We start from the raw sequence: 14236 nt of genomic DNA, 5'->3' as shown, positions 1-14236 counted from the left end.
TCACTTTTTTCTCCTTTCTTCCCTTTTTTACTTTTTTGTTTTTCTTTGCCATTCTTTCTTACCCTCCCCCTGCCTTCTCCTTGTCCCCTCAAAAGTCTTGTTGTTCCTAGGCTCATCTCTCTGAGTCTTCTCTTCTTCTGGGCTTTTTCCAGCTTACACTCCACATAGTACAGGTCCTCTGTTGCCATGGTGACGCGGTCCAGCTGCTGCAGCAGGGCGTCCAGTGTGGGTAGGACCCTCCCCAAAGCGGCCTCAGTCTCCGCCTTCTCCTTCCAGCTCGCCCCTCCCACCAACACCCCCGGGGACAGTCCCAAGCCCAGCCCAAACCCCAGGCCGAGAGTGGCTCCAGGTGCTTCGGTCAAACTGCAGGGGCTGGATGAGGCCGGTCGCCATGACGCTTCTGAGCCCCCATCCACACTGTCCGGGGTGGAGGGGGAGTCAGGGCGGTCCAGTGGGGGCAGGCACAGGGACCTGCAGTCACTGGTGGAGGAGGAGCGGGATGGAGGCAGGTCCATGCCCTCAAAGTGCACTTTATGACGAAACTATGAAAGACAGAAAAGAAAATGCACTTATTTACAACTACTAGTCATACAATTGAAGGTGTAAACATATCATTAAAGAAAGCATAATGGGTTTTTTTGTATTTAGTATTAAACTATAACATTAAACTGCAATATTGATCGAAAATGGCTTACTAACAGAAACAGATTCATTGACTTAATGTTTAAAACTTCCAACATTTCACTGCCATTTCACTGTAGCAAGCTGGGTATGTTAAAAATGCCTATTTTGACACTGAATCAGATTCTTTTAATTTTCTCAAGTAAGTATCATACAGAAAAGTGGGCAGAGATAGTAGGTAGGTGAAAACTGGAATTTTCGGAGTACTCAAAATGTATCTTAAAATGCAAGACAATTCCGGACACAACTTTGAGTAAAGAAATGATGAAAAAACAATGTTACAACAGGGTTAAAAAGTCATAAAAGCTGTACCTCTTTGGCCCTGCTAAGCCCCATCCACATCTTGAGTCTCCGTAGAAAAAGTTCCACCATCTCATAGTCCTGGAGGTCCACCGCAGGACGGTATAGCTCTGCCCTCGCCCGCCTGTAGTTTCTCAGTAACACCGCGATTACAAACCACACCACCAGGAGGCGAAGTACCGCAAAGCTGGTGTGAAACATGAGTGTCGAGACACTGCTGGAGGGAGCGTTCATCGCAGAGACAGGCTTCCAAAATAATACCCCTCTCCCTCCTGTGCCCAATAGGGACATGCAGGCAGTGCTCACAGTGCTGTAGCCATCAAACACTGAGTGGAACAGCTGCGGGAAAAAGAGAAGTCCACAAATGAAGAGATTCTAGTCATTCAGCCAGTATTAAAAAAAACAAAAAAAAAACACTTTGATCTATGTCAAAACCTTGTTTATCAGCCATGACATGAATGTTATAGTTATAAAACAGGGTTGGCGTTGGCACTTTCAGAAAAAAAACAAAAAAACAAAACAAATGTAGAGGAATAACGGCTATTGTGTTATTCTCAACGCTAAATGTAACTAAGCCAGTCATCTGTGTCTAACTGTACAGTACAGAGGAGAGAGAAAATCCACTATTGTGATTAGAATATATCATCTTTGGTTATACATAAATATATATAAAGTTCACAAATGAACTAACTTATTAGTTAGTTAATTTGTTTGTTAATTAGTTTAATTATAAAAATAATAACAAAATGTATTTATCTGCCATATAAAATAATATCTTGCACAATTATATAAACATACAGCTATATTTTATTTTCATTTTAACTAAATAGTTTGATCAAAAAGACCAGTGATGAATGGGCACACACAGACTGCGACAGCTTAGAAAAAATATCTATGCCAAATATCTCCAAAATCTTAATACTGGACCGAAATCAATATTTCAGAATCCTTCCGATATCACAGATGCACATATTGGAACTGATACATATCCCCCATTTCTAGTTATAATGTACTGACCAGATGTCCTGTGTGAGCGTAGGCTAAGACCAGTAACAGCAGAGCCAAAGTGAGGCTTAGCAGCTCCCATCCCGAGCGCCTCAGGGTCCTCCCAAAAACAGCCCACTCCCGCAGGAACCTCAGCTGATGTGACGCCTGGGGAAAGACACATGCAATGAAATAGAACAAACTGAAATAAATGTGTAACAACTTCTTGAATCAAAATCTTGAATCATAAAATTCACCATAATCTACATTCTGTTGACTACCGGTCTGACAAACACTAAAATAATAATCAATAGTGACACGCAATAACCATCCCTGGAAGGGCTTTTACGAAGTACAGATATACAGCTATAATAATAATAAAAACTAAACCAAAATGATATATACATACACACACACACATATTTTGAGGAAACAATTTAAAAGCATCATAGGACTAAAAATGCCCAAATTAACACTGAACTTGACTCCCTGTCATGTACCTTCAGCACCAGTATGAACAACAGCAGAGCGGACATGACAGTGTACAGCTGGCTTTGCTTTGCCACAGGGTAGAAGTCTGTAAAGGTGATTCTTTGGTGCCTCAGATAAAATGTCCACTGCTGCTTGGCCATGATACAGCGACTGATGTGCAGCCCACACACAGACAGGGCTAGGACGAGTTTGCAAACTCCCAACAATCGCCATGACGACAGCAAATATGTGTAGCCCTGTTTGAGGTATCCCAGGATGCCCCGAATCAGGAAGTACATGATGAGGACAAAGAGGATCATCTGAAAAGGAAAACATTATAAATAAGCAAATACCGACTTTTTCATAGATTGTTCAGATGACGTCACATAATGGGTTAATTCCATAAACTTCCAGTCAAAGGTTTGGACACACCATCTCATTCGGTGTATTTTTTACTACTACTTCCTACAAGTAAAACATCAAATATATATATATGGAATACGATATATATAATATACGATGTATATTCAGTTGAGTTATTTACCTTTTTTATTTTCAACATAATTCCATATATCTTACTTCATATATCTGATGTCTTCTGTATATATATATAAAATGTAGAAAGTAGTACAAAAAAATAAAGGAAAAAAAAACATGTTGAATTTTTCATGCACTCTTTATACTTTTACTAAAGTACAAATTTGGCAGCTGTACTTGTAACTACAAGTACTACAATTTGTAGTTACAAGTACAAATTTTCAATACTCTTTCCACCGTTGGTTCTGACTATTTATTTTTAAACATATCCTATGATGTTTTCCTATCACTGATTACAACTGTGTCTAAATCAAATTAAATCATGTATTTTAAGTACTAGAAATATCAGAATATGAGAAATATGTCATGCATTTCATTGGCAGTACCTGCCCCACAACTGTTGGTGTAGTTAATATCTTGATAAACATTTATTTAGCTTTTGGTGATAAATTTTACCGTTAGAAGCAGTGGCAGATCCAGACCAGTGATTGGCCAGACACTCGTGACCAGGAGATTGAGGCTGGATTGGGCACGCTCAGAGACGGGGAAATTAAAGACGAAGGAGAAAACAGCCAGAAGGTTGGTGTTTATGTTGTACAATGGAAACTCCACAACTACAGCCCTGGTCCTGCAAACACACAAAAGTTGTGATTTCAATACATAAGACTATTTTTGTTAGAAACTTGCCTCTCCAGCACAGAATGCTTTTGTCTCTCTGAATATTACACATATTACATATGGTGTAACATAAGTGTAGAGGATTTAAAAAATGTTTTTCTTAGTATTCATTGAAGGCTGAATTTTGTAGAGCTTGTTTTAATGATGGCCGACTGTGCAGGAAATCACAGTTCTTGGACAAAAAAGCTGCAGGACCCCATTTAATAATACAATTAACACTAAGAAATTTAATACAATAGTAGAGATCCTATCCTGAAAAACAAAAGTAAAAATGGCAAACATTGTTCTTAATTTTAATTGCTAGTACAGATATGACTCTAGTATTTATGTTTCTGTCTTTCATTTCCTGAGATCCTCAAAGTGGATTTCGTGGTGTGGTACCTGTAGTTGAGCCAATGTTGCCGTTGCAGATGCTCCAAAGAGGAAATAGCTTCTCCCAGACTTCGGTTAAGCTGATGGATGACATCTGCACTCTCCAACGCTCTCCTTTTACTAAAACGCCGCAACCTGAATGTTAAAATCAATAGAAATATTATGAAGTATACAATTGACCATAATGACATTGGCTTCCTAACTTTTTCATCCATTTGAGCATCATTTTCTCATTTCTTTATTAAACACAAGATTTCCAACTTAAAAAAAAAATAAACTTGCAAAATGACCAACCACTTCAAATCACGACAATGTGCCAAAAGCTGAAAATGTTTAATTACACAGATCCAGCAAAGTAGCCATCATAATTTGTTCTCAGTCAAATTTGCTTACTGTCTCTCATTTATTCTGCTGATAATATATCAACTTTATAGCCCAAATGTTCACTGGTTCTTGACACCCTACCCTGTTTTCAGTTTGATGACACACAAGTACGAACAAAAATAACATACAAGTTTTCAGTTTTCCCATCAGTTATCATTATGCGATGCCTCATTGGTGTATTCTGATATATGCATGTATATGATATATGCGTCTTACCTGTTGGCTATTGTGGGTGATGTTACTGAAGGGTCATCCAGGAAGTTTATTTCTTCTGGGAAAAAATGAAAAACATTGAGAATTCACAAGAACCAGTTGAAATTAAAATCATTAATTGGACCTGTATGAGACACAACTGCGGATATGAAATTGTCTTGTGCAATAGGAAGACACTGCTATAACTGGGTGCCACTCCATTCATTTCAAATTTTCATTGACAAGCTTGGGGATATTTAAAGGACCACTCATTTTATTAAAACAGATTTAAGATCATTAGATTTAAGAGTTAAGTTTTTACTGAGTTAAGCAATTATTTTTGGTTTAAAATTTTACTTCCTGATTAGTCATGACATCACACTAGGGAATTCCATAACTGTTACCTAGCAACCATGTTGTACACTGGGCCAAAACTCCTTTAATGTAAACTGACATTATATTTGACAAGTAAAAATATAAGAAAACATATTTTTTCTTGAAATCATGTTTAAAAGTTAAACAAAAGTTTTTCTTGTGTAAAGATTGTGCCAAATTTTAGGACAGAATTTTAGAACCTTGTACTTCCTGTAATTTCCAACATATTTTGCAATTGAATTGCATCTTGATTGGTGTAAAACTGTCATTTTTATTTACAACATGCATTACCCCACCATATTAAGTAAAAAGTAGAGAATCATCAAAACCTGTCACTTTAACCAATAGGTCCACAGCCAATCCTTTATCAGTCAAACCATGTTATTGGGTGAAGAGTTCACACTTTTGAGGAATTAATTTCTCTATGTTTTGGTTAAGAGCACTGATTGTAAGTTGTTCTTGTTTACGTTACTGAAATTAAGCGAGAATTAATGAGTAAAACTGAAATGCAAAGAATTGTGATCAATGGACATAAACTGTGATGCATAGTCTTGCCATATCACCCATCCCTGGAGAGAACTGTTTTATCATTAACAAGATGTCTTTGTTTTGAATACACTGCAGTCTTCAGATGAAACAATATATATTATTAATTTTTTTAGGATTAAATAATAAATAATATAATTGTTTACTTCAAAAAAAATTTGGTCAGGTAACTGTCACACTCACCTTGTACATCACGGATTTGTCGAAATCTTACAGTACCAAGCAATACACTTCCTGTATCTTGAAGGAGTCTTGAGTCATCCAGTAGTCGTGGCAACAAGGACCCATTCAGCCACATCACCACATCCTCTCGGCTAGAAGTATATAAAAGCATGCACTACTTTACAGAAGGCAGAGGTTATCCTGATAATGATATGTGCAATGTATAGAAAAAACCCTTAATGTATTCATGCTTGAAGGCAAAGGGCAACGCCTACAGAGTACAGCTGGTTTATTTTTATTACCTGGTGATTCTTTGGTATTCGGGCATGTGCAAGGCTTGTTGGAGCTGAGTGCGAAGCCTCAAACTGTGAGTGTCTTTGGCTGAGTCCGAGTAGTTCAGGAGAATAACCACCAGAAGCAAAAACATATAAACCAGGAAGTTCTGCAGAGAGGGGTCAACAGGGTTCAATATCTGAGATTCAACATACAGATTTTTTATACTGTACTGTGCAAAAGTGAAATGTCTATAGATCAAAGAGCAATATTGATATATAAATGTCAATAGATTGAGTTCTGAATAAAAGAACAGGGAATTGGAAAAATCTAATCATTACAGACTGCCATTTGAGCCAAAGATAAATTGTTGAGACCTGAACTAAAACTTCCCTTTGCTAATCAGTGGGTGCATTTACATGCCCAGTAAAAATGAAATAACTAGTATACTCAGGCACCCAGTAATCGGATCTGATTTTGGTGTGTGTGTATGCAGTTATGCACGTGTGTGTGTGTGTACATGCACATAAGAAATCTGATCATCTACATCATCTGGTGACATGTGTCAGTTAATCAGTCTTAGATAAGAAATTGGATGGATGGACAATGAATTTCAAAATAACACTTTTATATTTTCTGTTTTATTTTTGCCCCATAATTTCTTTCTGAAACCTGCACAGATGTGCACAATCATGTGATTACATGCTTAAAACTCTTTGCACAGTTCGGTTTGGTAACCCTCACCTTTAACATGGTGTGCAGCATGTGGACTTTGCGTGCCTGCTGTCGGGCCTGGGACAGAGCAAAGCCCTGTGGGGGACGCACTCTGTGGACCCTCTGCACCACTCTCTCCACCCGGGGGAACTCCACCAGCACATCCTGGTCCTCTGGGCGCAGTCGACGCACAAACACTGCATAGTACGCAGCCTCACAGATCACCTGCAGAGATGATCCGGGTGTAAACATGTTTTTTCCTGTGTTTTTTCCAGTGTGAAGCAAATAGGATAATTTTATAATAACTCATCACAATTAACCATTGGTTTTACACTCGAATTGTTATGTTCTATTTACATACTGTATAAATATTGATTTACTTATCTTTGGTTTTATATTAATGCATAAATGCAAACCAAAGAAAATTGGTTTTCGGTTCACTTTTTTTTTATACTTAAAGACTGCCAGCAAGCAGCGCTGTCGTGACTAATGAAAATTACAAATGACAACTCAATGCTGCTGAATCCTATGCATGTCAATAAAATTGTAAAATGAAGTAAGTACGTCACAGTGGGCATATACCGGTGGTAGTTAAAACAGGAGTTGATGGCAATATGGCGTCTTGAAAATAAGCAATTAAAGATGATGAAATGTGATACACTCTGAGACGGGCTTAGCATGGAGCGCAAAGGGGACTCAGGGCGTCAAAAACTAAAGTGAAACGTATTAAACATGTTAATATGTTGTTTTTGGCAAATACAGCATTTTAGAAAAACAAAAAAGATAACATGGTGATCTAAATATATTATGTTTTAGCAGCTAACACCCCATAGAAGGGTAATACCCCATCTTTAACTTGTAGCTCTTCTAAGTACAAGCTGTTTACCTTGATTGGCTCCAGGAGGAGACAGGAGCAGAGGACACTGGAAAAGCATGAAATAAGCCACATCATGGCCACCTTCTGACTAAACCCGTGCCCTGCCCAAATGGACACAACATTGGCCAGAGTGATTCCTGCCCAGCTGCCCCACAGAGCAGCCCGACCGCACCAGGGGGGGAAGCGCCGCGGGCGGCACACATCTGTCACCACTACACAAAGAGAAATACCAAAGAAAAAAGACTGATCACACTATAGCTACTTAAAAAGTACCTGTTATTCAGTGTGTCCTAAAACCCACCTGTATTTGATGTGAACGCAGTTTTTGGTGGGTCCCTTCTGACAGTTTCAAGAGGAAGAGGTTCATTTAATTTCTGAAGAAGAATAACTTCAGTTTTGTCCCCAAAGATGCTTGATCTAAATGCCAATACACTTTGGGTTAAAATCAGTGATAACTTCTTAAATCATCAAAGTGTGATTATGTATTGAGCTGATACTTACAGATCTGCCATTTCACTTTCATCAGCCTCAGGGAAGAAGTTTTGTCCATCAGCCAAAATGTGTTTTATTAAATCTTCATCTACAAAGTTTAAATGTCAGATTGAACACTTGGTAAATTTGCACAACCAGAAAAACTGGATAACTGGAACAATGAGATAACCCAATAGATAGATCAGATTATTGCTGTGTGTTTACAAGCACAAAAGAAATCAGAACACCTGGCAACATGTGTCAGTTAATAATCAATGTTTTTTGTTTTTATTGTAACTGTTGTATGTGGGACAATGTACGGTAAACTTTAACTTTCTTTCAGTTTTATCTCACATTTTGACTTAATTTGTATAATTTTCCTTGCCAAAACCTCCCAGGTGTGAACAATCAGAGAGAAATAATGTGACTATTTACATGAAATCAAGTAATGGTCAGATTCTTGGTGTGCATTTATACATAGCCACTGTATCCTGAAAACACATGACACCAAAGCCGTTTACCTGAGGAGGTGAAGTATTTGTTGGGCTGTCCGTCTTCATTATCAGGGTTAAAGGCTATGTCCACTCCTAAATGCCTGCTCCCCTGACCCCGCTTCAGTCTGGGGAGTCCGGCCCCGTGCCCTGCCCCGCCCACTGCAGACACCTCACTCATGAGCTCCGGCCAATCACGGTCCTCCATGTCCTCCTCTCCCATGTCCCAGCTCTCATCACTGAAACACAATAAAGCAGTTTTAGAAAGTTCAAAACCTACACTTAATCCAAAAGAGTTTTCTTTTTTCTACAAGCTATAAATAATAAAAAAATAACTGAATTGAAATATCTAAATCATAAGAAGCTATTTGTAATGGAAAACAATGATACAATTTTTTCCAGTATTATGCTATTGCACAGCCTATTGCTCACCTTTTTGTTGATGGGGTAGGTAAATCAACATTTGTTTCTTCAGAGTTGGTCTAAAAATATTGTACAACACAACCATGAGCAAGTTAATCCTACTGCTGACATTTTATTGAAGAAGTGAATCGCGAGTATGTGTATACCTCTCCACTAAAAAAGAGAAATGAACTTCCAGCCATGGAGTTATCAAGAAAGTCATCGATCTCCACTGACTCCTGGTCGACCTGTGGAGGTACCTGCTCCACAGTCACACACTACGGAACAAACCAGAAGAAAACCGTGTGATTATGGTCCAATATCTGGCAGTGCAGTGCATTGTTGTGAGCATGTTTACCTTGCTACGGCTCATTCTGAACAGTGTGAATACAAGCAGATAGATCGGGTAGACAACCAGGCAGCCCACTATACCTGCCGCTACTGTCTCCCCGTTCAGAGAAGAAAATGTTGACACGGCCCTTGAGCTGAAGCACAAAATCAAATATTCAGATTACTGTCAGACCACGGACTGGAGACAGCTGCACACATGCAGTCACAGGTAGGGTATATATGAATAAACCAGCACAAACCAGAAACATCCACACCAATCTAACCATGCACAGAATAAAATGTGAGACTACTAAACATGCTGTTTTAGATACATAATGTTTTAACTTTTATTCTGAGAATATACAAGTATATTACGAGTGTGCTAATAGCAATAGTCAATGATTGTGACAGGAAACTTAATAATTCAAGTTATAATTAGGAAAGTAGCTGGGACTCCTTTGTGGACATGTCATATGTGTTTTTATGTATTCCAGCAGTCTCGTGACCAAAACTAAACACATTCACGTATTTCCCATGTCCCCTCCACACTCATGCATGCAGACTGCAGTGCTGGCACGTCTTTCACACACTAAAACTTGTGCATGCACCAGTGAGCACAAAGCCATATGAGAATTAAACAGCCTCTTTTGCAGGCGTTTCACACTCATACATGTTCTCCAAAACATCAGTCATTTCAATAAAGCACTTATGCACGTCTCCCCTGAGCCCCTCTGTGTTTGCCCCGTGTGTCAATCAAACCGGATCATTATTGGCTCATTATTGGCTCATTATCAGCTCATGTTTAGGTAAATCTCATTTAGAACTCACTTTGAATTGTCCTTTTATGGTAAAAAAAGAGGCATTAAAGGGGCATGATGTGACGTGAGATAGGATCATGTGGCAGATTTCTGCAGCACACCGCAAACTTCGAAAGTAAAGTGTGTCAAGGAGTGCACACGGAGGGTTTTATAAATCTCAATAAATTTTTGTTTTGTCTGTACCAATTCTTTCAAATACATTTTGGCACACACTTTCACGAATGAGGTCACTGAGGCAATAATATCTCCTTATATACAACAAGTTGCAGACCCTCCACAAGTTACATAGTGCATCTTTAACTAAATTGCTGCCATTACATGTGCTGATAAGACAATTGCATTCATGAACATGTTTAACTCATAATGTGAACATTGAGAAAACATTTGAACTACAAATGCAGTACCTGATTCTTTTGTCAATGACTATGCTGTACCACAGCGTGTTTGCCATAAGAATGAGCTGCAATAACAAAGCACAGCAGGTCGCCCTTTGTAGGCGGGTGAAGGGACTGCGTGGGGGCCGCTCCCATAGTGACACCCACAGGTGGCTTTCACACACCGCTCTCTCCAGCTCAGTGCGCAAGAGCCGTGGTAACTGCCGGAGAGTTGCATCCTCTGAAACAATTCACACAAGTAAACAAATGTTACAACAAAGAACAATGTGGGTTTCAGTTTCATGTTTATAGGCACCATTTTAAGGACTTTTCATAATATAAAATATAATACTGATTTGACCCCATGGATGGCTACAATACTGTGATTTTTTTGCAATTATATTTGGGATTTATATTTTTAAGACAACATTCAGTTCACAAAGCATATTTCAAGCATGTCCAGGATACCTTTAAAAACATTAGACATCTACAAAATACATGGTTAATGAGGTTCATACAGATAAATACTCCATGTAGTGAGGATATTTTGTTCTTTGCAGATTTTATACTATTAACAGAAACAAACATCATGTTTCACTTGAATTAGGATATACAGTGACTTACCTGAGGCCTCTACTTCAATCTCCACTTTTCTTCCAGTTTTTTCACTGTCCACAGACAACCAGTCATCAACCAGAAAGTAGTAACTGCTTCCTGTTTGAAGATCTTTGACCAGGACATACTGTAGCAGCCACGCTGGGGACAAACCTGCGATAGATGACACACATGAGAAAAAATTATGTAAAATTGTGTTTCTGTTACCTATTACTCACTGAATGGTTATTGATATTAAAACTAGCAGCACCAATTACCTTTATTGTCATGCCAAATCCGTATTTTCCACACATTGCCCAGGCTGGTATCCGTGGCGATGTGGAAGATATCGAGAGCGTTACGTGTGAAGGCACCTCGACTGTCCAAGTGACGATGACCGCTGCGGCTCTCTCGCCCGTACAAACTGATGCCAACATGAGCAGTGGTACCTAAAACAAGATGGCCAAGATGAATGGACTTTATAAAGCTCTCAAACAAAACACTGCAGATGCAAAACACTGAGTTGCACAAAAAAACACAGCAACAATCAAAGAACTTTTTATCAAGCCTCCATTCACATACAGCCATTAGGAAAGAGATTTGTATTGATTGCCACCCGTTGTTCAGTGTCTGCAGAGAGTAATATTGGCACAAATAGAAACCCAGAGTTGTTTTTTGTTGATGCATTGAACATAACATTCACAGCATATAAGTGTATCTTCTGTTTTCTTGTCTGATATGCTTCCATAACTCACCTGCTCCTTGGCTCCAGCCAGTTTTGACCTGCACCTCATATTTGAAGAGCCCCTCCTGACCACAGAGAGGAACAACACCAGCCCGCCGGAGATCGATCTGGTCCAGTTTATGCAAAATGGCAGCTGCTACGACATAACTTAGCAACCCCAATACACACATCAATAGCACCACAAGGCTAGGCGCTCCATATCGCTCCTAAAGGAAAGTTAAGATTATGTTAAAAGTTGCATTTTTTAAAATTGTACCATAGGAAATTCACTGAGTGGCTATGATGCTAACAGAGATGGGTTGTCAACAAGGTAACAACAAAGTTGCTGCTTTGAAGATATGCTAAATTTGATTAATAAGAGAGCCTTTGTTTGTCTGTATTTTAGTCCTGCAATGCACAAGAACAAATTGTTTAAAATATACTTTGAATATAGTTAAGGTGTTCATGGAAAAATTAAGAATGGAAACTTGCTGCGTAATCTTCCAAATAAGGTTGCAGGGTTATATATTTTTTACCTTTTCTGGCACCAAATATCCAATGAAATGTAAAAGATAAATAGGTCGGTAGATACTATACATAAGCAAAGTGGTTATTATGATACTAACTGGGATTTTGAAGCTGATAGCGTTAGGCGGGACAAAGAGGCCCGCAGCGAAAGCCGTAAGGTGCCTGGTGCGACACACGGCTCTGGTGGCATTCGTCTCTGCCAGTGGCACCATACCATCTGTCCTCCACTGTTTGTCACTCTCATTGAAGTACTGGCACAGAGATGCAAACACCCCCACCTCCAGATGCACCCCTACTGGTCGTGCACTGGAACTGCAGGATGTGCTCACGTTGATAAAGTACTCCAGAGTTGTGTCATAAGATCTGCAAGAACAGAGGTTCATTTAAGTTAGACATTTACATTATACAATATTCATAAACATTTGCCAGCATCAAGAATATACATGTTTCACTATACAAATATTAACAGTGCTCTGTTGTAACTCTTCTGGTGGATGAACCGCCACTGGGTTATGTGTAAGGGCTTATCCTGGAATGTTCCACAGTATAGCATCAAACTTATCCACCTTCATGGAGGCAAAGACACCATGACACCATTAGACCAAGTTATAGATCAAATCTATGAAGAGAGAGTCTACTCGCAATAAGAATGGATGTTTTTTAAAGTTTTTTTTTATTTAAATAAAACACCTGAAGTTGTATAAATGTAAGACTGATAAGTTTAATGTCATATTGTAGAACATATGACATGCAATAACATCTCCTTGGGGACAAGCAGTTGGCAGACCCCACACCAGAAAAGTTGCATCTTTAGAACTTACTCAGGGGAGAGGAAGAATGTAAATTTCTTATGGTCCAAATCTTGTCCTCTGGTCATATTTAGTGCAATGTGTTTTTTATCAGTGCAGTTGAACTCGTTGGGTCTGTCATGAGAATGAAGGTATGCAATGATGTATGGTCCCCCTTCATCTATGTCTCTATCCTTGTGTCCGGTGTCTGGAAAAAAATAGCAGAATGACTTAAGCTTTTTCTTAAATACTACAAGTAAATTAAAATGAAACGTTAAAACACACCTTCCAAAGATGTGAAATTGAGCTGCACAAAAAGTCCTGCTTGTCGATTGGTGTTTCTTGCATTGACTTTGACTATGACTGAGTCGCAGTGGCTTATGTTAACAGACCCAGCAGTGGGCAGTCCTGGGGCGCTCCATCCAAAAGAGCCCCCCTCATTCACAATGCTGCCATTATTAACAGCTACAGTGATGGCCAAGCTGTCATCCAGTCCTGAGATAGGGATCTGTGTTCCGTTTTCAGTCCGAAACTCCATGGATGCCACCTCAGTTGAGACTGTGTAATTTGGGACATAGTTGAAGGGGAATGGATTGGACTCCACCTGAGAGGAAATAGAAAGGGAGCGTCTTAAAACCTACTTTTGTTGTCTGACTTAACACTGTGTGAGGTGTGTGGCCCTAGTATTAGTATCATAAAGCCGTGCAAAGTATGGCTGTGCAAATGCATATGCAGTACGCATCATGGCTGGCTGTGGCTAAGGACCCTTACCATGATGTAGAAAGGACAGCTTTCCAAAAATTATACCGGTAGTTTATTTAAAAAAAAATTGGAAAATTGTTTTTGCATTAGAATATTCTTATTATTATTAATTTTCTTGAGACCAACCTCTCATTTTCACCCAATGAACAATACCAAATTTCCCTCAAATTAAAATTCTTCTCTTATTTGTGAAAAAAAGTTGTACATCAGCCCCCAACCACACAAAAAATGCATTAGGGCATAGGATCAGTACCAAAGGAAAAAAATGTACTGCATTAAATGTGACACATTAGTACATAATGACAATGTAAGTAAAAAATATTGTTACAGCAATGCATGACTCAGCAGTTTTTGTAAAGGTTGTAGTTTTACAAACTCCTCCTCGGGCGTTCACCCAAACAAGCTCTG

General features: G+C 39.0%; 1 protein-coding gene across 1 annotated transcript in view; it reads right to left on the bottom strand.

The window, feature by feature from the left end:
- The window catches only part of pkd1a (polycystic kidney disease 1a), a 60205-nt gene that overhangs the window by 2082 nt on the left and 43887 nt on the right, over positions 1–14236 (bottom strand). The window contains 24 exon segments of the mRNA XM_055225227.1: positions 1–542; positions 994–1320; positions 1999–2133; positions 2466–2756; positions 3430–3601; positions 4033–4158; positions 4624–4678; positions 5704–5834; positions 5985–6124; positions 6700–6894; positions 7556–7758; positions 7848–7963; positions 8048–8126; positions 8539–8747; positions 8941–8990; positions 9078–9188; positions 9269–9395; positions 10463–10673; positions 11057–11200; positions 11305–11475; positions 11782–11977; positions 12377–12641; positions 13100–13274; positions 13352–13670. Of these exon segments, the coding sequence (XP_055081202.1) occupies positions 1–542; positions 994–1320; positions 1999–2133; positions 2466–2756; positions 3430–3601; positions 4033–4158; positions 4624–4678; positions 5704–5834; positions 5985–6124; positions 6700–6894; positions 7556–7758; positions 7848–7963; positions 8048–8126; positions 8539–8747; positions 8941–8990; positions 9078–9188; positions 9269–9395; positions 10463–10673; positions 11057–11200; positions 11305–11475; positions 11782–11977; positions 12377–12641; positions 13100–13274; positions 13352–13670 (4490 nt within the window).

This window comes from Periophthalmus magnuspinnatus, chromosome 1 (genome assembly GCF_009829125.3).
Source record: "Periophthalmus magnuspinnatus isolate fPerMag1 chromosome 1, fPerMag1.2.pri, whole genome shotgun sequence".
NCBI classification, from domain to species: Eukaryota; Metazoa; Chordata; class Actinopteri; order Gobiiformes; family Gobiidae; genus Periophthalmus; species Periophthalmus magnuspinnatus.
The sequence above is the reverse complement of the archived record's forward strand: the minus strand, read 5'-3'. Positions and strand labels throughout refer to the sequence as shown.